General features: G+C 50.6%; 1 protein-coding gene across 1 annotated transcript; it reads right to left on the reverse strand.

Annotated features, from left to right (window-relative positions):
- Positions 1 to 18288: 18288 nt before the first annotated feature.
- Positions 18289 to 21932, reverse strand: Actb (actin beta). Its single transcript, XM_045144008.1, has 6 exons — positions 21858 to 21932; positions 20745 to 20873; positions 20356 to 20595; positions 19485 to 19923; positions 19205 to 19386; positions 18289 to 19069 (listed from the first exon to the last, which is right to left on the reverse strand). Exons 2-6 carry the CDS (start codon positions 20865 to 20867, stop codon positions 18926 to 18928), a joined length of 1128 nt encoding a protein of 375 aa, XP_044999943.1. The 5' UTR covers positions 20868 to 20873; positions 21858 to 21932; the 3' UTR covers positions 18289 to 18925.
- Between the last annotated feature and the right edge of the window lie 1597 nt (positions 21933 to 23529).

The raw sequence follows: 23529 nt of genomic DNA on the forward strand, positions 1-23529 counted from the left end.
ATGTACATAAGTAGTAAAAAAAAAAAAAAAATCTGGGCGTGGTGGCACATGCCTTTAATCCCAGCACTTGGGAGGCAGAGGTAAGAGGATCACTGTGAGTTCAAGACCACCCTGAGACTACATAGTGAATTCCAAGTCAGCCTGGGCCAGAGTGAGACCCTACCTTGAAAAACCAAAAAAAAAAAAAAAAAAAAAAAGCTGAATCTGGAGAGATGGTTTAGTGGTTAAGGCACTTGAATGTGAAGTCTAAGGACCAAGATTCACTTCCCTAGTACCTATGTAGCCAGATGTACAAGGTGGCACATGCATCTGGAGTTCGTTTACATTGGCTAGAGGGCCTGGGGCAACCATTCTCTCTCTCTAGCTGCATCTTTGTTTCTCCCAAATAAATAAATAAATAAATACTTTTTATTTATTTATTTTTAAATGTGGAAGCCAAGTTTGGTAATGCACATCTTTTATTTATGTATTTGTGTTTAGATACAGAGAGAGAGTATGGGCATGCCACAGCCTCTAGTCACTGCAAACAAACTCCAGACATATGTGCCACCCTGTGCATCTAGCTTACATGAAACCTGGAGAGTTGAACCTGGGTCCTTAGGCTTCGTAGGTATGTGTCTTAACCGCTAAGCCATCTCTCCAGCCCACTTTCACATATATTTTTTTGAGGTAGGGCCTCACTTTTAAATATATTTTTAAATCTATTTATTTATTGGTGTTTATTTCAAGGTGGGTCTCGCTCTAGCCAAGGCTGACCAGAAATTCCCTATGTAGTCTCAGGGTGGCCTTGAATTCAAGGTGATCTTCCTACCTCTGCCTCCTGAGTGCTGGGATTAAAGGTGTGTGCCACCACACCTGGTAAAATATTAAAAAATAAATAAAATATAAGATGGACAGGCCAGGTATGCATGATGATGCATGACTTTAATCCCAGCACTCTGGAGGGAGAGTCAGAAAGATTGCTATGAACTTGACGCCAACCTGGAGCTATAGAATGAGTTCTGGGTCAGCTTGAACTAGAATGAGACCTTACCTCAAAAAAAAAAAAAAAAAATAGGGCTGGAAATATGGCTTAGTGGCCAAGGTGCTTGCCTGCAAAGTCAAAGGACCCAGGTTCAATTCCCCAGGACTCACATAAGCCAGATGCACAAAGTGGCACATGCATCTGGAGTTCATTTTCAGTTGCTAAAGGCCCTGGTGTATCCATTTTCTCTCTCTCCCAAATAATAAATAAAAATATTTTAAAAATAATAAAATAGACTGATGGGGGGGGGAAATGATGGAGAATGTAGTTTCAAAGGGGAAGGTGGGGGGAGGGAGGGTATTACCATGGGATATTTTTTTATAATCATGGAAGTTCTTAATAAAAATTTTTTTGGAAAAAATAATATTAAAATAACATGGGGAGCAATTGAGGAAGATGTCCAATGTCAACCTCTGGCCTCCACACGCACACACACTCACACCACACCACATGCACACACACACAATACAAAGAGGGAACCTAAGGGCTGGAGAGCTGGCTTAGCAGTTAAGGCACTTGCCTGGGGAGCCTAAGGACCCAGGTTTGATTTCCCAGAACCCACATAAGCCAGATGCAGATAGTGATGCATGTGTCTAGAGTTCATTTGCAGTGGGTAGAGGCCCTGGTGTGCCCATTCTCTGCACACCCCCTCTCTTTCATAAATAAATATATTTAAAGAGAGAGAACCTTGAAGCATACTACAGATTCTGGCACCATGGGGAATAATGATATGTGTGTATGCATGTGTGCATGTGCGTGCTTGTGTGTGTGTGTGTGTGTGTGTGTGTGTGTGTGTGTGTGTGCGCGCTCATCAGTAGTAACAAACGTACCACTCAGCTTCCCCATGTTGGCAGTTGGGCAGGCCGTGGGTGGGGGGAGACGAGAAGTACAGGGAACCCTCTGTACTTTCCTTTGGATTTTACTGCTAGCCTAAAACTTTTCTAACTAATATTTGTTTATTTTGCAGTGCTAAGGATCCGTAGCAGACAGCTTCAGGTTGGCTGAGGTGAACTTCCCGACCAGGCACAGTTATGGAGGAAGGGATGTATTGAAGCTTACAGATCCAGGGGAGGGTCCATGATGGCAGAAGCTGGCCCTGATTTCACAGGTCCAAGCAGAGAGAGAGAAGCCACAGGCCGCACAGCACACTTCAGGAACTGCAGGTGGAACTAGGCACTTTGCTTATCTTCAGATTGGAATGTCAGACCCATCATCACCACACCTTAAGTTCTGCCCAGTGACACCTCCTCCAGCAAGGTAGCTACAGATCCAAACTACAAACTAACAAAACCCTGAATATATCTAGACACAATACCACAGGATCAATCCAGGCACTGACTTTTACATGTTAGGAAAGTTCTCTACCATTGGGCTATATTCCCAGCTCATTTTTTAAAACTATTTTTATTTTATTTATTTGACAGAGAAAGAAGGGGAGGGAAAGAGAGAGGGAGGGAGAGAGAGAGAGAATAGGCGTGCCAGGGCCTCCAGCTACTGCAAACAAACTCCAGACGTGTGTGCCCCTTTGTGCGTTTGGCTAACGTGGGTCCTAAGGAATCAAACCTTGGTCCTTTGGCTTTGCAGGCAAAAGCCTTAATCACTAAGCCAACCCTCCAGCCCGCAGCTCATTTTTTTTTCTAGGTAGAATCGCTCTAGCCTGACCTGGAATTCACTATGTAGTTTCAGGGTAGCCTTGAACTAAAACAGGCAGAGAGAGAGAGAGAGAGAGAGGGAGGGAGGAAAGAAAGAGAGGATGGGCATGCCAAGGCCTCCTACCACTGCAAATGAATTCCAGATGTATGTACCATTTTGTGCATCTGTCTTTACATGGGTACTAGGGAATCAAACTCAGGACATCAGGCTTTACAAGCAAGTGCCTTTAATTGCTGAGCCATCTCTCCAGCCCTGAAATTTCTTTGGACCTCACTCTGTAGTCCCAGGCTGGCCTCAAACTCACAGCAATTCTCATACCTCAGCCTTCTGAGTGCTGGACTTAAAGATGTGTGCCACCGTGCCCAGCTCCAGCTAATTACAGGGAAAAAAAAAAGTGCATGTGGGGAGTGAGGTGTGGTGGTACACACCTGTAATCTCGGTATTAGGTTGGGAGGTGAAGGCAGGAAGATCTGGAGATCAAGTTCATACTGGAGTATATAATGAGTTCAAGGCCAGCCTGAAATATAGGAGATACCAGCTCAAAATAAATAAATAAGTAAAAGCAGGGGTGAGGGCGATGGCTCCATGGGCAAAGCACTTGTTGCACAAGCACAGGGAGTGAGGGCCGAGCACCCAGGTAATGCTGGGGGGTGTGCTGGCCTGCCTGGAGTGCCAGCACATGAGAGGCAGAGACAGGGGACCCTGCAGGCTGGGCAAGCAGGTGAGCTAGCCTAGCTGAATGGGTGACATCTAGACTCAAGTGTGAGACCCTGCCTCACTAGAATAAAGAGTAGATTGAGGGAGACACCTGACAACCAGTCCAGCCTCCACATACAAGTGCACACATGCACACACACACACTATATATATATATATATGATTGGTGGTGCACGCCTTTAATCCTAGCACTAGGCAGAGGTAGAAGGATCATCACCATGAGTTCAAAGCTACCCTGAGACTACAGAGTGAATTCCAGGTCAGCCTGGGCTAGAGTGACAGTCTTCTTGCCTCAGAAACAAAAACAAAAGCAAAACAAAAAGCCAGGCATGGTGGTGCACACCTTTAATCCTAGCACTTGGGAGGCAGAGGTTAGGAGGATTGCCATGGTGAGTTCAAGGCCACTCTGAGACTACATAGTGAATTCCTGGTCAGCCTGAGCTAGAGTGAGACCCTACCTTGAAAAACAAACAAACAAATTCCTGTTTCCAGTCAGTCACTCACTCACATTATATTACGCTCAAGGTCCTGGAATCAGTCCCTGTAGGGAGCTAATGCAGACGCCATTACAAGATGGCGCTGGCTTCCTGCCAGTCTTGAGGTAAACAATTCCTTATTTAGGCAGCGCCTTGGCACCAACCTCGCTTGAGGCTGCGCATGCGCTTGACGCACCTTGTCCCGAGCCTATCCCGTGGCTCCTGTGGGCAGGTGAGCCTATGGCAGCCAATCAGCAGGCGCCCCGTAGTACTCTGCCCTATAAAAGCAGCTACACTCCTGCGTTCCTCGCCCCTCGCCATCAGCTTTCCTGTTAACCAAGAGGCTCTCCAATAAAGTGTGATCAAGAAGGATCTTCGTCTGGTGGTCGTTCTTCTCCTGCAGGACAGGGGGCTCGCCCCAAAGTGGTGCCAAAATCCCGGGACGCCGGGTGCTTTGTGGTCACCGGGCGAGGGGCCGAAGAGGATCCAGAACTTGACACACGGAGAGGAAGACGTTGGTAAGTCATCCCCAGTCATAATGCTTCTCCACTTAGACCCCTACCTGATCCTTGTTATTTTCATTCCTGTGTGGTTTATTGTCCTTGTCGTTTGCTGTGAGCGCAACATGGGCAACTCTCAGGGTGCGGACTTTGCGCCCGTTGACTTCGTCCAGCCAATAAAAGAACTGCTTAAGCAAAGGGACATTAAGGTCTCCTCCACAAGAATAAAAAAGATTGTTAAAGATTTGGACGAGATTGCGCCATGGTTTGCGGTGTCGGGGGACTTCTCTCTCCCTACTTGGGAGAAGCTAGGTAGAGACCTGGAAGCGGCAAAACAAGAGGACAGAATCGGTAAGGGTACATTGCCGTTCTGGCGGCTTATTCACTCCTGCTTGAGTAAGGGGAACCACACAGACATTATTAGAAAGGGATGGGAGGCTTTGGCAAGGCATCAGGATAGCCTTTCTGAGTCAGATCCAAATGGGGATTCACAGACTAGGCCTAGAAGAAAGGGAGAAATAAAAAAGGAAAAACAAGGACAAGACAAAGATAAAAGTTTACAAGATGAGCTCAAAGAAATAGGTGAAACTTATGATCGCCCGCCCCTTGAGGGGGGCAAAGGAGCCTTTGACAGGCTCTATCCTCCCATTGAGGAGCTTGCACATTTAAATGTACTTGACACAGATGAGGAGGCTAGCTCCGATTCTGCAGAGGAGGAAGAAGAAAAATTATTTAAAGGGGAAGAGGAAAGACTAAAGGAGGCCACCGCCTGTTATAAAAGGGAGCGATATAGGTCCCCGCCTAGGCGCCCTCTGCTGACAAAGGGGCCTAAAGGCCAAGGGTGTGGTCCTTTACAGTCGATAGAGCCTTCCGCACCCCCACCCTATAACTCCCCTGGGGCCACATGCCGCTTCATTAAAACAAAAACCTGGTCGCGGCTGGCCTCCGCTTTTCCCGTTTTTGAGGACCCAGTAACTCAACAAAGGAGACATGAACCAGTTCCCTATAAACAACTAAAGGATTTGGTTCAGGCTGTCAAGGATTTTGGACCAGGTGCAGATTATTCCATTGCGCTGTTGTGCAGGATCATTACAGCTCCTTTGACTCCTACAGATTGGACAGAGCTGGCAAAGGCTTGTCTTTCAAAAGGCCAGTTCCTTGAGTGGAAATCTTTGGTTACAGATAATGCTCAGACACAGGCTAGACAAAATATCCAGAATGGCCATCCGGGATGGACAGCCGACATGCTCCTGGGGCTTGGCCCTCACATGGCTGACCAAGTAAATTTTCCCATAGAGGTATATCAACAGGTTAATGACATTCACTATCGAGCATGGAGAGATGTCCTCAATAAGGGGGAAGTAGCTGGCAACCTGACAAAAATTATACAAGGCTCAACAGAACCTTTTGCAGATTTCGCTGCCAGATTGATGGAGGCTGCTGAGAAAACTATAGGTACTACAGATCATACCATGCCCTTTGTGCTCCAATTGATATATGAGCAAAGCACAAAGGAATGTCAGAGAGCTATAAACCCAGTCAGAAAAAAGGGAATTGAGGCCTGGATCAAAGCATGTCGCGAAATTGGCGGGCCACTGTCTAATGCAGGCCTGGCCGCGGCAGTTCTTGCTGCCACAAAGTCTCAACAGACTCAAAATTCAAAAGGATGTTTTAAATGTGGACAGCTTGGGCATTTTAAGCGTCAGAGCCCTCAGGCCGGGGAATCTGCCCCGCTAGTCAGGGAGGGACCAAAGCAGCGACCACCTGGTACTTGCCCAAGATGTAAGAAGGGTAAACATTGGGCTAATGAGTGTAGGTCAGTGAAAGATATCAATGGTCTACCTATACCTCCCCTTCAACGTGCTCAGGAGTCAAAAAACGGAATGAGGGGCCCCCGTCCCCAGGGCCCACAAATTTATGGGGCACTCCAGGCGCCAGTCCCAACATTGGGCCCGCCGCCATCCTCCCGCTCAGAAGAGCCACATCAGGCTCCGCAGGGCTGGACCTCTGTGCCGCCCCCGGACTGGTCCTGACCCCTGAGATGGGTATACTAGCCATAGAGACTGATGTCTGCGGACCTGTACAAAAGGATACCGTGGGCCTCCTCTTAGGACGTTCATCATCAACTTTAAAAGGACTGCTTGTTTTCCCTGGAGTCATTGATCCTGATTATATGGGCACAATAAAGATTCTCTGTCATTCCCCTTATGGGGCTGTGTCTATTGCACCAGGAGATCGTATTGCTCAATTGCTGATTTTGCCTTCTACTCATTCCACATTCCCTGCTGAACAGAGACAGAGGGGAAATGGGTGCTTTGGGTCCACTGGGATAGACCTGGCTTGTTTATCACTAGAACTGGATCAGAGACCACTCTTACAGTTGACCATTGAGGGTAGGACATTTTCAGGCCTGGTCGACACAGGTGCAGACAGGAGCATTATTCAGATGGATTCTTGGCCTAAGTCTTGGCCCCTTCAAAAATCTTCCCAGACCCTACAAGGTCTGGGATATGCAGAGACACCCCAGATGAGCGCAAAAGAACTAACGTGGTGTACCGATGAGGGGCAAAAGGGAAAAATACAGCCTTTTGTATTGGCAGTCCCAATTAATTTGTGGGGTAGGGATGTTCAGTCCCAGTTGTGCCTCCGTCTGACTAATGACTATTTGGAGGCTAGCAAAAATATGATGAAAATACAAGGCTTTGTCCCAGAACAGGGACTGGGAAAATTCCTCCAGGGGCATCCAGACCCAATCATCCCAAAAGAAAAGTTGGACCATTGTGGATTGGGTTTTTCCTAGGGGCTGTTGAAAACGCCGCTTCCGAGAGAGTCCAGGTGCCCATTCCTTGGTTGACTAACAAAGCCATATGGGTTCCTCAATGGCCCCTATCACATGAAAAACTGGAAGCAGCAAAAGGACTAGTCCAGGAACAGTTGGATCTTGGTCATCTGGAGCCCTCTGTTTCTCCTTGGAACACCCCAATATTTGTGATCAAAAAACAATCAGACAAATGGAGATTGCTCCATGATCTGAGAGCGGTTAATGCCCAAATGCAGATTCTAGGACCTGTTCAGAGAGGCCTGCCAGCACTTTCTGCCTTGCCCAAGGGTTGGCCAGTGATGGTCCTAGATATTAAGGACTGTTTTTTCTCTATACCGCTTTGCCCTCAAGATAGGGAACGTTTTGCTTTCACTCTTCCCTCAGTCAATCATGAGAGGCCGGATGCTCGTTTCCAGTGGCGTGTGTTGCCACAAGGAATGGCTAACAGCCCTACTATGTGTCAGCTACTTGTGGACACTGCGTTGGCCTCTGTCCGCCAGGAGTTCCCTTCTCTCCGCATGATCCATTATATGGATGATATTTTGTTAACAGCCCCCACGTTGGCTACTCTGCATACCTATTTCCAAAGGGTCATTCAGGCATTAGAAAATCATGGCTTAACAATTGCCCCTGAAAAGATTCAACAGACGGATTCCGTCACTTTTCTGGGGTCTGTCATTGGCCCGTGTTCTGTGGGGCCACAAAAGATGTGCATTCGCACCTCCCATTTACATACTCTCAATGATTTTCAAAAGTTACTGGGAGATATTAATTGGTTGCGAGGATTCCTTCATGTGCCTCGATCAGAGTTGTTGCCGCTCTTCTCCGTCCTTGAAGGCAACCCCGATGTTTTGTCTCCTCGCACGCTTACACAACCTGCCCGTGAGGCGCTTAATAAGATTGAAGAGGCACTTAGTAAAGCACAACTTGATCGGTTTGATCCTTCTAAACCACTTCTTTTATGCATCCTAAAAACTAAAGATGTCCCTACAGGAGTGATCTGGCAGGAGGGGCCTCTATTATGGCTTCATGGAAACTCCTTGGGAGCCTGCACTCTCCAATATTTTCCGCAGCTGGTAGCCCGACAGGCTTGTTTGGGGCTTAAATATTGCTTAATACACTTTACAAAGTTGCCTGACAAGCTTATCATTCCCTATACTAAGGAACAAGTAGAGGTCTTGTCTGGCACTGTGGATGACTGGAGCATTCTCATGTGCGCTTTCCCAAATGTCATAGATAATCATTATCCAAAGAGCCCTATTTTGTCCTTTGTTGAAAATAATCTGGTTTACTTTCCTAAAATCACTGTTCAGGAGCCTATTACATCAGCCCCTGCCATCTTTACTGATGGTTCAAAGTCTGGTCGTGGGGCCTACTTGGTACAGGGCTCGGAGCCTATAGTAAGAATGTTTAGACCCGATTCCCCTCAAATTGTTGAATGCCTAACTGTTTTGGAGGTCTTTCAGACATTCTCTACTTCTTTTAACTTGTTCACGGATTCCCTATATGCAGCTAATGCGGTTGCTGGCCTAGAGATTGCCGCTTCGGTTCGCTCTACTAGTCTAGTGTCTAATATTCTTTTACAACTTCAGTCTTTAATATTGCAGCGAACTTGCCCTTTCTATGTAACTCATATTCGGGCACATTCACTACTGCCTGGCCCCTTACCACAGGCTAATGACCTCGTGGACCGGGCCACTAGGCTCGCCATGATTTCTCTTGAAGATACAAAAGCTTCAGCTACTGAATTCCATAGACTATATCATGTTCCTGCAAACACCTTGAGAAAGAAATTTTCTATTTCCAGAAATGAAGCACGAGACATTGTAAAATCTTGTCAGTCTTGTGTCACCTTTTTGCCCTCCCCACATGTGGGCGTTAACCCCTGGGGCCTATGTCCTGGAGACCTTTGGCAAATAGATGTGACACATCTTCCAGAGTTTGGAAGATTAAAATACCTACATGTCTCAGTGGACACTTGTTCAGGCATTATTTTCGCCTCTCCATTGGCAGGTGAAAAGGTCTCTCATGTCAAGACTCATTGTTTGGAGGCCTGGGCTGCTTGGGGAAAGCCGCGCCATTTAAAAACTGATAATGGCCCAGCATACACATCTACTGGTTTCCGAGCCTTCTGCGCACAAATACAGGTCACTCATACCACTGGCCTTCCTTACAACCCACAAGGTCAAGGTATAGTAGAAAGAACAAATAAAAGTTTAAAAGCTCTCTTATTTAAACAAAAAAGGGGGATAACAGAAAATGTGACCTCCAAGGAGAGAGTTTCCTTAGCCCTTTTTACCCTTAATTTTTAAATTTTAGACAACAATGATAAATCTGCAGCTGACAGGCACAGTCAACATAGGGTCCAGTCATCTAGTGAGATGGTGATGTGGAAGGATGTCTTAGATAATAAATGGAAAGGACCGGATCTTGTTATAATAAGATCCAGGGGAGCTGTTTGTGTTTTTCCACAGGAACAGGATTCCCCTCATTGGTGAGGACAGTCAAGCGATCTCCGGAGGAGGGTCCAGAAGACAGTAAGGTCCATCAGGGCGGAGATGATAAAGGTCTTGTGGATAATCTTCCTCCTGTGCCTGGAATCCATTAAAGGAGAGCCACGTTGGGGTATTCTGTCAACCTTTCCCAAACCTATGCCAGTGCTCCATTCTGCCACGGTCTTCCCTCGCTTCTTTACAACTCCATTTTCAAAGTGGATTTTATGTGGGACAAATGGCAGCTGCACGGACTTTACACCCTTTGTACTGTTACAAGGAGGACTTGTAGCTTGCAATAATGTGTCCGGGACCCTCCATACGGAGAATCAAGTGGAAGAGGAAGAGACACAAGATGAAGGGGCGTTTTGGAAGCGCCTCAGTACATCTGGGGGTGTTAATGACATTGGACATGGCTGTGGGAGGAATACTTCCTTTGCCCCTGCGCCGGCGTGTGTTCACCCACCGTTTCTGTTCGTTCTTAGTAACTTCTCTTTCAGTAATTGTACCAATGCTTCCTGTTACTTGTCTCAATGCTGGAATGCCAAGGTATTCAAGAATGCTATGGTCCTTAGGGTGCCCCGGTGGGTCCCTGTGCCTGTAGAGGCCCCCAGCAAGCTATCGCTATTCAGACAAAAAAGAGATTTTGGTATCACGGCAGCGGTGATAGCAGCTGTGGCCGCAATAGCAGCTGCTGCCACAGCAGCCGGTGTGGCCATGGCCACTTCGGTACAGACTGCTGAAACTTTGAATAGTTTGGCCTCCTCCGCTACCGTGGCCCTGGAGACTCAGACAGCCCTAAATTCCCATCTAAAGAGTGTTCTCTTATTTTAAGGAATGGGTAGGAGTGGGAATGTTCCTGGTGTGCTGCCTGGGAGGATGCGTACTTTGCCTCTGGTTGGTTTGCCGCCTGCGAGCCCAGACCAAGAGAGACAAGATGGTCATTTCTCAAGCGCTCGCTGCCTTGGATAGTGGTTCCTCCCCCCAAATTTGGCTGTCAGCTTTAAAAGGCAAATAGCTCCCCTGGCCCTTGCACCCTCAGGGTCTCAGAGTACCCATTGCACGAGGATGGGCAGGGATCTGGTAGCTTTCATTTGACCGCCGCCTTTGCACTCTCAGGGGACCTGTCCCATTGCACTGAGGAAGGGGAGGTTGAACTTCTTCCCTTGATCGGTCAACACATCATGAGGTGCGGACCTGATCGGGAAGGTGGCTATTTTTCCTGAGCTATGCCATAAGTTAATAAAAAAGGGGGAACTGTAGGGAGCTAATGCAGACGCCATTACAAGATGGCGCTAGCTTCCTGCCAGTCTTGAAGTAAACAATTCCTTATTTAGGCAGCGCCTTGGCGCCAACCTCGCTTGAGGTTGCGCATGCGCTTGACGCACCTTGTCCCGAGCCTATCCCGTGGCTCCTGTGGGCGGGTGAGCCTATGGCAGCCAATCAGCAGGCGCCCCGTAGTATTCTGCCCTATAAAAGCAGCTACACTCCTGCGCCCCTCGCCCCTCGCCATCAGCTTTCCTGTTAACCAAGAGGCTCTCCAATAAAGTGTGATCAAGAAGGATCTTCGTCTGGCTGGTTGTTCTTCTCCTGCAGGACAGGGTGCTCGCCCCAAGTCCCCAGCAAGGAAACAAACAGGATCCTGTCACGGTCCTGCTACCCACTCTGCGCCTGCCACTGGGAATGTCCCTAGCTGGCATCATCACCCAGCCCACCCCCGCGAGACTGTTTGGCTAACATCTGTCCTCCAGTGATAATGGCAACCTGTCTTATCTGTGTTGCTGGGTAGCCGCTAGCTATTGCACCCTCGCAATGTGGCTATGTGACTGAGGATCTGAATTCTCCATTTTACTTAATTTAAATTTAGTCAAGTGACCAAGGGCCTCCACATATGACTGCACAGCAAGGCCAAGTTTCGTGGACTGGAGGTGACAGGACAGTCCAGGAGTAGAGCTCTTTGCATAGAGACACCAGTGAGGGGCTGGGGGTGTGGCCTAGCATCAGAGCCCTTTAGCATGCACAAGGGTTCCCTGGGTTCCATACCCAGCATAGCATAAACCAGGTATGGTGGTGGGATGTGTAATCCTAGCACTCAGGAGGTGGAAGCAGAAGAATCAGGAGTTCTAAACCATCCTCAGCTACATAGGGAGTTCTAAGCCAACCTAGGCCACATGATAGCCTGCTGGGACCATTGTGGGGACTTCTGAAAATGTTGGGAGCAGCCAGGTATGGTGGCACACGCCTTTAATCCCAGCATTTGGGAGGCAGAGGTAGGAGGATCACCATGAGTTTGAGGCCACCCTGAGACTACATAGTGAATTCCAGGTCAGCTTGAGCTAGAGTGAGACCCTACCTCGAAAAACAAAAACAAACAAATAAATGTTGGGATTGTTGTGGCCTGGTTGTGGTAGCACTCGTTTATAATCCCAGCACTCAGGAGTAGAGGCAGGAGGATTACCACAAATTGAAAGCCTGCCTGGTCTTCACTCCTAATCACACTTACCAAATGCTGGGATTACACTCAGCTACACAGCAACTTCAAGGCCAGCCTGAACTACATGAAGCCTTTTCTGTGACCACATACAAAGTATGCTGGGTGATAGGAGACTGAACAAAGAGGCTGTCAGTGGTTCCAGCTGTGCTTGACTCCAGCCCACGTTTGATCACTCCAAGAGAAGTCAGGTCAGATGTAGAGCCCCTTGAGTGGCCACCTTCCATTCGGCCTCACCGCCTGTCTATCTTGTGATGGATGAAGGATTGATAATGGCAGATTCCTGGCCTTGCCTCCCTAGGCTGGCATGTTCAAATTGTGCCAGTCTTGCCCCACAGCTTTGGTACCCTCCCAGCCTCAGCCCCCCCACAGGGAAGACGGCCGCCCTGTAAATGGGGACATGACAGTTGGCAGATACTCTCCATGACCTACGCGAAGAGGGGTCAGGATGACGGATGAAGTTCTGCTGGACCGTAGCCTGTGGGGGGGAAGGTGAGTGTCAAGGGGCCAGAGCTGCCTCAAGGGGGAGCCAGTGACCTGACACAGAGGGAGACACCTGTCGGGGGTGGAACCGGCCTGCTTGTGTAGGAGGGAGGGCGGCTGAGGGAGGCTCTGGCCCTTACAGAGGAAAGGTTTCACATTTCTGGAAAACAAGGATGGGGACTTTGATTTGTCCACTTCCCGCCATGCCATGGCTGCCTTTTGTTGTTGTTCTTGTTTTTAATTTATTAACAACTTCCATGATTATAAAAAAATCTCATTATGGAAAATGTTAATAAAAATTGTGAAAATTAAGAAAAAAGAGTCCAGAAATAAAATATATATATATATCTCATGGTAATACCCTCCCTCCCCCCACTTTCTCCTTTGAAATTCCATCATATCCCCTCCCCCTCTCAGTCAGTCTCTCTTTTATTTTGATGTCATGATCTTTTCCTCCTATTATGATGGTCTTGGGTAGGTAGTGTCAGGCACTGTGAGGTCATGGATATCCAGGCCATTTTTTGTCTGTGGGGAGCACATTGTAAAGAGTCCTACCCTTCCTTTGGCTCTTACATTCTTTCTGCCACCTCTTCCGCAATAGATCCTGAGCCTTGGAAGGTGTGATAGAGATATTGCAGTGCTGAACACTCCTCTCACTTCTTTCCAGCACCATGATGCCTTCTGAGTTATCCCAAGGTCACTGCCATCTGAAAAGAGAAGATTATCTACCAAAAGTGAGAGTAGCATTAACATATGGGTATGAACATTAAGAGAAGTGCTTACTGGACAGTTTGATAAGCATAGAATATACATTTAGCCAGACATCAGCAGATGTTACACCCCTAGTGCTCATGACTACCCCTGTTTTAAGTTTTCAGTATCAGGGATGTATTCCCTCCCATGGAGCGGGCCTCCAGTCCAAATATGGGCAGTTGGTTTCCCCCATGACAGATGTGCCACTACTGTACCCCTTGGCTCATTTGGCCTGGCTGGCCAAATATAAGGCTTTCAGTGTTCACTATTGAGTATCTTCACTGATGCTTTCTCTTTCTCCCATTGAACTGCATGCAGAATGGCTTCTTCCAGCTTTCTGTCAGCTGGTTTACATGGAGGAGGTTATCAGCTCAGCTCCAGCAGGATTTCTCACTGGCCTTGCAGCTCAAGTATGTGGAGTCTTCAGCAATAGGATCTTGCCATCTATTCCTGGTGGGAAACCAAGGGCCTTGGCAACGGCCTGTAATGTTTTGGGGACATCAGAGACCTCCCTGGCCAACCACTCACTGGAAGGCATCCCATCCCATGGCTGCCTTTTGAGACCAGGACTCAACGTGGAGCTCAGGCTAACCTGGAGCTCCTGATCATCCTGCTGCTTCAGCCTCTCCCATGGTAGAATGACCAGGCTGTGTCTTCTTATGGCTTGATTTGGCCTGTGGTTTTTTTGTTTTTTTGTTTGTTTGTTTTTGGTTTTTCAAGGTAGGGCCTCACTCTAGCCCAGGCTGACCTGGAATTCACTATGTAGTCTCAAACTTGGTGAACTTCCTATCTCTGCCTCCCAAATTCTGGGATTAAAGACATGGGCCACGATGCCATGCTTGGCCTGTCATTTACAGCAGGGGGAAAAAACTCACAATTCTGGAGCAGGGAGTGATGGCATACACCTTTAATCCCAGCACTCAGGAGGCAGAGGTAGATGAACTGCTGTGAGTTCAAGGCCACCCTGAGACAGGTCAGCCTGAGCTAGAGCGAGACCCTACCTCAAAAAACAACAGCAAAAAAAAACAAAACAAAAACAAAAACAAAAACAACCTCTGGGCTGGGGGGGATGGCTTAGTGATTAAAGCGTTTGCCTGCAAAGCCAAAGGACCGAGGCTCAATTCCTCAGAACCCATGTTACCCAGATGCACAAGGTGGCGCGTTTGTCTGCATTTCCACCCCCCACTGGTTTTTTGAGGTAGGGTCTCACTCTATACTCTAGTCCAGGCTGATCTGGAATTCACTGTGTAGTCTCAGAGTGGCCTTGAACTCACAGCGATCCTACCTCTGCCTCCTGAGTGCTGGGATTGGGATTAAAGGCATGCACCACCATGCCTGGTCTTGGTTTATTCATTTCTTTTTTTTTTTTTTTTTTTTTTTTTGGTTTTTTGAGGTAGGGTCTCACTCTAGCCCAGGCTGACCTGGAATTCACTATGGAGTCTCAGGGTGGCCTCGTACTCACAGCAGTCTTCCTACCTCTGCCCCCCAAGTGCTGGGATTAAAGGCGTGCGCCACCATGCCCGGCTCTTGGCTTGTTCATTTCTAAGAATGGGGAACTTGAGGCCTGCCTCTCATCCACACTAAGCCTCAGGCACCTAGCCTGTGAAATGGGGGCAGACACAGGTGTGTGGTTCATGCCTATAATCCCACCAGTATGGGCTGAGGCAGGAGGATCACAAGTTCTAGACTAGCCTTGGTTATATATACCTTTATTCATACCTTGCCTTGTGATATAGTACCGGTCAGTAATCCCAGCTACTCAGGAGGCTGAGGGAAGAGGATCACAAATTCAAGGCCTGCCTGCCTGAACCATTTAGTGAGACCCTGTGTGTCAAAATAAACATTAAAAGGTTAGAGGGGGGCTGGAGATTGACTCAGTGGTTAAAACACTTGCTTGCAAAGCTAAACAACCTGGGCTCAACTGCCCAATGGCCATGTAAAGCCAGATTCACAAAATGGCACATGCATCTGGAGTTCGTCTTCAGCGGCTGGAGGCCCTGGTGTGCCCATTCTGCCTGTCTGTCTCTCTTCTATATCTCCCTGCTTGCAAACAAAAATGAAAACAGCTATGCTGGAGAGATGGCTTAGCGATTAAACACTTGCCGCTTGCCTGTGAAGACTAAGGACCCTGGCTTGAGGCTCAGTTCCCCAGGACCCACGTTAGCCAGATGCACAAGGAGGCTCACGCATCTGGAGTTCGTTTGCAGTGGCTGGAAGCCCTGGTGCACCCATTTTCTTTCTCTCTCAAATAAATAAATAAAAATTTAGGGCTGGAGAGATAGCTTAGCAGTTAAGTACTTGCCTATGAAGCCTAAGGACCCAGGTTCAAGGCTCGATTCCCCAGGTCCCACGTTAGCCAGATGCACAAGGGGGCACATGCGTCTGGAGTTCGTTTGCAGTGGCTGGAGGCCCTGGTGTGCCCATTCTCTCTCTCTCTCTGTATCTGTCTCTTTGTCTGTCACTTTCAAATAAATAAAAAAATAAAATAAATAAAATTAAAAAATTAAAAATTAATTTAAAAAATTAAAAGCTGGCGCTGGAGAGATGGCTTAGTGGTTAAGGCACTTACTTGCCTGCAAAGCCAAAGGACCCAGGTTCAATTCTCCAGTACCCACATAAAGCCAGTTGCACAAGGTAACACGTATCTGGTGTTGGTTTGTAGTGGCTAGTGGCCCAGGCACCACACCCATTCTCTATCTCTCTCAAGTACACACACACACACACACACACACACACACATATATATATATATATATTTGATGATAGAGGGACTGGGGATATAGCTCAATTAGTAGGAAGCTTGCTTAGACTGGACAAAAGCCCTGTGTAAATGGTGCCCGGTGGCACATACCTGTAATCCCAGAATTTGGAAGGTGGAGGCAAGATGATCAGAAATGAAAGACCAGCCTGGGCTAAATGATACCAGGCCTTGGGCTGGAGAGATGGCTTAGCGGTTAAGCGCTTGCCTGTGAAGCCTAAGGACCCCGGTTCGAGGCTCAGTTCCCCAGGTCCCACGTTAGCCAGATGCACAAGGGGCCACACGCGTCTGGAGTTCATTTGCAGAGGCTGGAAGCCCTGGTGTGCCCATTCTCTCTCTCTCCCTCTCTCTGTCTTTCTCTCTGTGTCTGTCGCTCTCAAATTAAAAAAAAATTAAAAAAGAAAACCAGGCCTTGAGTAGCCAGCTTGCCTACTGGTCCCAGGGAATAAGGGGCAGGGTCAGAGGCGCTCCAATGGCAAAGCTTACATTTCCAGAGCCTTTAATGGTAAAGACTGATGGATCACCTGTGCAACAGCTCCCCTCTAGCTGCTCAAATAGGGACTTGGCAACTAACCCATGTCCTGTTCTGTCTTGAGAGCTTCTGTCCTTAGTCAACTGGAGGCTTGTTGACACACAAACCACACCATCTGCTGGCCTCTGAGACCTGCTTACCCAGTCTGCAAGGTTCGTTTTGCTCCAAAAAAAGGCAAAATGTTTTTTTTTTATCTGCATTTTCACTATGTAGTCTCAGGGTGGCCTCAAATTCACAGCAATCCTATTACCTCTGCCTCCTTGTGCTAGGATTAAAGGCGTGTGCCATCACGCCCTGACATGAGTGTGTTTTGTTTTCTATTAGTAATATATATTTTTGATTTTGTTAAGAGGGAAAGAGGTGGATGGATGGAGAATGGGCGCTTCAGGATCATCAGCCACTGCAAATGTGAACGCCAGATGCATGTGCCACCTTGTGCATCTGGCTAACTTGGGTCCCAAGGAGTCAAAGCTGGGTCTTTTGGCTTTGCAAGGAAGGACCTTTACCACTTTACCGCCAAGCCATCTCTCCAGCCCTAGTCTAAGTTCTAGCGTGTCTACCTCAAACCGGACCGTATCTGACAATGCCAACGGCCTCTTCTAATTGTATACACATTTGTCCACATTCATAGTCTCTGTCCTACATTGGATGCCTCCCAAAGTCACAGGCTACCATTTGGTTTGCTCCCCATTGTACTACCAGAGTGGTTGAATGAGTGAATGGCTGAGTGGAGGGTCGGTGGATGAACAAGTGGGTAGGTAGGTAGTCATTATGGAGGCCTTCCTAGAAGCCTCAGGCCTAGCAAAGAGTTGGCACCCCAAGTGGCCCAACACAGGGCTTGCTTGCATAGCTCCTGAGCTAATGGCTCACTACTAGTGGAAGCTAGACCTGCCCCGCCATGGGACTGCCTTTCCTCCACAGATGGCCAGGGACTCTTGCAAGTCAGAGGCAGGAACTTCCTCCTCTGGAACAGCAGCTGTCACAGGTCAAACCCTGGTCTCCCACTGGAACAGGAGGAGCCTCCCTGCCCCACAGCCCTGGCAGAGGCCCCAGCAGGACCTAACCAGAAAACTGACAGGGCAAACCAGCCCCCTGTCACTAGCTACCTTCCAGTCCCAAGTCACAATTCCCCTCCCAGCTATCTGGCCCACTCCCCTACCCTAGAAACTGCAAGGGGGCACCAGAAAGCTAGTAGGGATGGGCCCTGAGCCTCAGCCCCTGCTGGGACCCTTACGTCCCACTTGCCTTTAGTGGTCCCACTTGCCTTTAGTGCCGACAAGAGGGCAAGGCTGTGACCTAGAAACTCCACTTACCTACTCTGTCCATCTCAAGTGCAGAGTGGGAGTGACCTACCCCCATGATGGCCTTGGAGAAGCCAACATCCTAACTCATGAAGTACTGACTTCAAAACCCAAAGAAATGAGGGTAACTCAACTAAGGGCTGAGAGCCTTAAAACCCCACTCACCCAAGGCTGACTGTCAAGTGCAAAGCCCTTAGCCAAAGCCCACCTCCTTCCTCAGGTGTGTTAGAGCCTCCCCTCCAGTGTCACCCAGTCTGCCCACACCCAGCAATGCCACAGAGCCATGCTTGCCTGTTTGTAAAGTGTGCACTTTTATTGAACTGGTCTCAAGTCAGTGTACAGGCAAAGCCCAGGCTGCCTCCACACCTCAACCCACTCCCAGGGAGACCAAAAGCCTTCATACATCGTAAGTTGGGGGGACAAAAAAAGGGGGTCACGATGGCTGACCACTCAAAATAAAAAACAAAAATAAAAAAAAGTATTAAGGCGAAGATTAAAAAAAATTTGCAGTACATAATTTACACAAAAGCAATGCTGTCGCCTCCCCTGCGTGGACTCAGGGTGTGGACTGGGCCATCCTCCTTACGGGAGCGGGGCGGCTTTTGGGAGGGCGAGGGACTTCCTGTAGCCATGTATCTCATGGGATACTTGGAATGACTATAAAAAAAAGGAACAATGTACAATCAAAGTCCTCGGGCCACATTGTAGAACTTTGGGGATGCTTGCTCCAACCGACTGCTGTCACCTTCACCGTTCCAGTTTTTAAATCCTGAGTCAAAAGCGCCAAAAACAAAAAAACAAAAATTTAAAAATTAAAAAAAAGGAAAAAAAAAAAACAAATAAAGCCATGCCAATGTCATCTCGTTTTCTGCGCAAGTTAGGTTTTGTCAAGAAAGGGTGTAACGCAGCTCGGTAACAGTCCGCCTAGAAGCATTTGCGGTGGACGATGGAGGGGCCAGACTCATCGTACTCCTGCTTGCTGATCCACATCTGCTGGAAGGTGGACAGCGAGGCCAGGATGGAGCCGCCGATCCACACAGAGTACTTGCGCTCAGGGGGCGCGATGATCTGTGGAGAGAAGGGACAGCGGTGGTGAGGGGCCTGGGCATCGCTGCACTCCCATCCCCTATTTGGTAGGGCTCAGAGCAACACACTGCTCTGACAACCACAGGGCACATGGCCATGACCAGAGGCTGAGCTCACCTTGATCTTCATTGTGCTGGGCGCCAGGGCTGTGATCTCCTTCTGCATCCTGTCCGCAATGCCTGGGTACATGGTGGTACCACCAGACAGCACTGTGTTGGCATACAGGTCCTTGCGGATGTCAACATCACACTTCATGATGGAGTTGAAGGTAGTTTCGTGGATCCCGCAGGATTCCATGCCTGAGAGGAAAGAATGGAGGCATATTTAACTTCCAGCAGGGTCCTTATGGGTTACCCTGGGATACGGAAGAAGGGACCAGAAGGTTACCCCAACTTACCCAGGAAGGAAGGCTGGAAGAGTGCTTCAGGGCAACGGAACCGCTCATTGCCAATGGTGATGACCTGGCCATCAGGCAGCTCGTAGCTCTTCTCCAGGGAAGAGGAGGATGCAGCAGTGGCCATCTCCTGTTCAAAGTCCAGGGCGACGTAGCACAGCTTCTCCTTGATGTCACGCACAATTTCCCGCTCGGCTGTGGTGGTGAAGCTGTAACCACGCTCGGTCAGGATCTTCATGAGGTAGTCTGTCAGGTCCCGGCCAGCCAGGTCCAGACGCAGGATGGCATGGGGGAGAGCGTAGCCCTCATAGATGGGCACAGTGTGGGTGACCCCATCGCCGGAGTCCATCACGATGCCAGTGGTACGACCAGAGGCATACAGGGACAGCACGGCCTGGATGGCCACGTACATGGCTGGGGTGTTGAAGGTCTCGAACATGATCTGTAGGGAGAGAGAGGCCTGGTCATCTCGAGCCACCAGCGGCAGTCAGGATGGACTGGAGACATGCAGAAAGTGCAAGAACACAGCTAAGGAAGTGTGCTGGGAGTTTCAGGAAGGGGGTTCTATTTAGACCCACTGTTCACCTATGGAATACACACTCCAAGGCCACTTTATGCCAGCCTCATTAGCTTTATCACACGAGTCAATGTTAGTACCTACACCCACAGCACTGTACTTGTTTAAACACCTAGTCAGAAAGGCAATCGCAAGAAAGACCTCATCTGAGAAAAAGCAGAACCTGCAAGGTCCAATGAGACTCAGCTCAGAGAAGAAAGTCCTATGGGAGAATGGCAGAAGAAAAGATCAAGTGAGAAGAGGGTGTGGCAAAGGAAGGAAGGGAAAGACGGAGGACAACCACCCGCGTCTACTCACCTGGGTCATCTTTTCACGGTTGGCCTTGGGGTTGAGGGGGGCCTCGGTGAGCAGCACGGGGTGCTCCTCGGGGGCCACACGCAGCTCGTTGTAGAAGGTGTGATGCCAGATCTTCTCCATGTCGTCCCAGTTGGTGACGATACCGTGTTCAATGGGGTACTTCAGGGTCAGGATGCCTCTCTTGCTCTGAGCTTCATCACCTACGTAGGAGTCCTTCTGGCCCATGCCCACCATCACACCCTGCCAAGAGGAGAGCAAGCGGTGTCAGCGGACACCGCCCCTTCCCAAAGAGCCCCATCCGGGATGTCTCGCCCCAAGTCCCCCTTCTAACAACACAGCGGGGAAGGGTCCCTGCCATGGTCCCCGAGGCCAGCAGCCAGCCATCCTACCTGGTGCCGCGGGCGCCCCACGATGGAAGGGAAGACGGCCCGGGGAGCATCGTCACCGGCGAATCCGGCCTTGCACATGCCGGAGCCGTTGTCCACAACGAGCGCAGCGATATCATCATCCATGGTGAGCTGGACGAAAAGAGAAGCCTGGTGACCACCGGGTCTCAAAAAAAAAAAAGTTCAGCCGCCCCCGCCCTGCCCACTTCCGGCACGCCGCGGCCCTGGGCCGCCAGGGGGCGCGGGTGCGCGCGCCCAGCTCGGGGGACAAAGGAAGCCGGGGCCGGCCGCGTTATTACCATAAAAGGCAAACGCTGGTCGGAGGCGGCCCCGCAGAGCGCGGCAGGAAGCCAGGCCCCCACCCCCTCCCCACCGGGCGCAGGCCACGCCCCCTCCCGCCTCGTTCAGACAGCGCCTGGCGAGCTGGTCAGGAGTGCGCGCGCGCGCGCCGAGAGCGCAAAAGACAGCCACACCCGGCAGGAAGCGCGCGCATGCGCCCTAGAGTCCGCGGCGACCCCACCCCTTCCGGCCAGCGGCCACGCCCTCAACCCAGAGGAGGGGGGAGGACGCTGCTACGCCTCAGGTCTCGCTACGCACGCGCAGCACTACCCAAACCCCGCCAGCGCGCACGCGCAGAAGCATCCCAGCCCCCTCCCCCAGAGCCGGGGCCAGGCTTGGCCCTGCCGCGCCCGCCCAGCAGACGTGAACCAGCAGCGGGTTTCAGACACAAAAGGCCCGCGGGCCACCGGGGCTCGACGGCAAGCACCCCCGGATGGTAGCGGCGGTCGCCCCGCCACAGTGCGGAGGAATGCAGTTACCCACCCGCAGGCCGAACAGAGCGGCTCCCCCAAGTGCCCACACCACGGCCCGCGCGGGCCCCCGAGATCTGCGCCTCAACCCCAGTCGGGGTTTTGCACTGCGGGGCTGCTCGGGGCGTGCAGGCGCCTGCGCCGCGCACACGCGGGTGCATCTGTTGCACTGTGGCCCGAGCGGCTCTGCGAGGGACCACCCGCCCCACCCCCACGCGTCCCCCGGGGCGCCTGGGCGCTCCCCGCGTCTCCGCAGCGGCCGGGCACCGGAGCCGGGCACTCGGGCCGGGCGGGCGCCCCGGCTTACCTGGGAGGCGGGCGTGGACCGGCGGCGGCGGCGGAAGAGCTGCGAGGGGCTGTGCTCGCGGCGTGGACGCGGTCTCGACAGTTGGCTGCGCGTCGCGCCGCCGGGTTTTATAGGGCGCCGCCGCGGCCGCTCGAGCCATAAAAGGCAACTTTCGGAACGGCGGGCGCTGATTGGTCGCGCGCCGCTCACTCACCGGCCTCGCCGCACAGTGCAGCATTTTTTTTTTTTGCCCCTTCTCCCCTCCTTTTGCAAAAAAAAAAAAAAAATGAGAGAGAGAGAGAGAAAGATTGAGGAAGAGGATGAAGAAGAGAGTTCTGGCGTTGGCCGGCCCCCATGGACCCAGGATGCTTTGCATGGCTTCCGCCCCGGTGGACAGCTGTCCCGATTCAGGGTCCCCCATGGCCAGAGCTGCACCCTGGGGTCACCCGCCCACCCTAGGACGGTATGGGTGTGAATGTCGCGTGAATAGAGCACCCAGGTGGGCAAGGGTCAGCATAGAGGCCGGAGGCCTGGTTCATCACCTCCTCTTGCTTACGGGGTCTAGAGTGAGTTTTCAGGGAGTCACTCCCCTGTCAGCACTACCTGGGTGGTCCAGAAAGCCAGATCTGGGGACCTCCTGGTGGGGTTCCTGCTTGCAGTGTGGCTCTGGGTTAGTATTTGCAGTCATAGGGTGTGGTTGCGGAATCCAGGGAGTCTTAGAGCCGCTTCGGTAGTCTCATGGCTACACTTCCCCGAGACCCAGGGGTCCAATGGCTAGTGAAGGCCTGGTAAGAAGTCTGCAAACTCCTGCTCCAGGCCTAGGAAGAAAACTGCTCTACAGAGCAAGCAGACGTCATGGAAGCAGGCTGTTTCAGGAGGGCTGCCCAGTCACACCCAGACAAGGCCTCGGCCGTTAGCTGGTGGCTCTGGGTAGCTGCCAGACGCCGTTGGGCTAGGAGGACCCACCGTCCATCGTCTGTCACATGTAAAGCCAACAGCTGAACTGGACCCCTGGTCCGTCTGCAGACTGTGGGGATTCTGGAGAGCTACAAAGTGCCAGAGAGGAGTTGGGGGTGGGACCTGGATCACCAAAACTATTGGAGAAGACCCTCTCTTATCACCCTTTCTTGCCTGGGTCTTTCTGCCACACAATCAGGCAACACCTGGGTGCTCAGGAGTGTTCTTGCTCTGCAAGGTGCCACTTGCCCACAGTGATCTGGGTAATGGGCCTCCGGAGGGGCCACCCGTCTTAGCCTAGAGGGACACTCGCCTTCTAGGATAGGGTGGCCAGCTGCATTCTGCGGGAAGAAACGGGGAGGGTGCTGCGGGCCTGACCCAGCTTTGCACACACACACACACACACACACACACACACACAGTAGGAACTCACAGAGAGTGGGTGTTGAAACCAGTGAAGGCTTCGTCCATATATGGATACCCAGCGGTGGCCGTGGACAAGGAGGCCAGACCAGGCTCACTGTAACGGGGCTGGTGGCAGGGTGCTCTGAGGGTAGAGGCCATAGTTGTCTGGGAAGGGTGACCACTCTCCCAGCAAACAGGCCCAGGACCACTCGAGCATTTTGGAGATTTAACAAAGCTCCCCTGTCACCAATCCAGAGCCAAGGTGAACTTTCTCAGCCTGTCTACTCCCTGCCTCCCGGGGACGGGACTGCCCTGTCCCTGGCCTGACCGT

Source organism: Jaculus jaculus, chromosome 2 (genome assembly GCF_020740685.1).
Source record: "Jaculus jaculus isolate mJacJac1 chromosome 2, mJacJac1.mat.Y.cur, whole genome shotgun sequence".
Lineage (NCBI taxonomy): Eukaryota > Metazoa > Chordata > Mammalia > Rodentia > Dipodidae > Jaculus > Jaculus jaculus.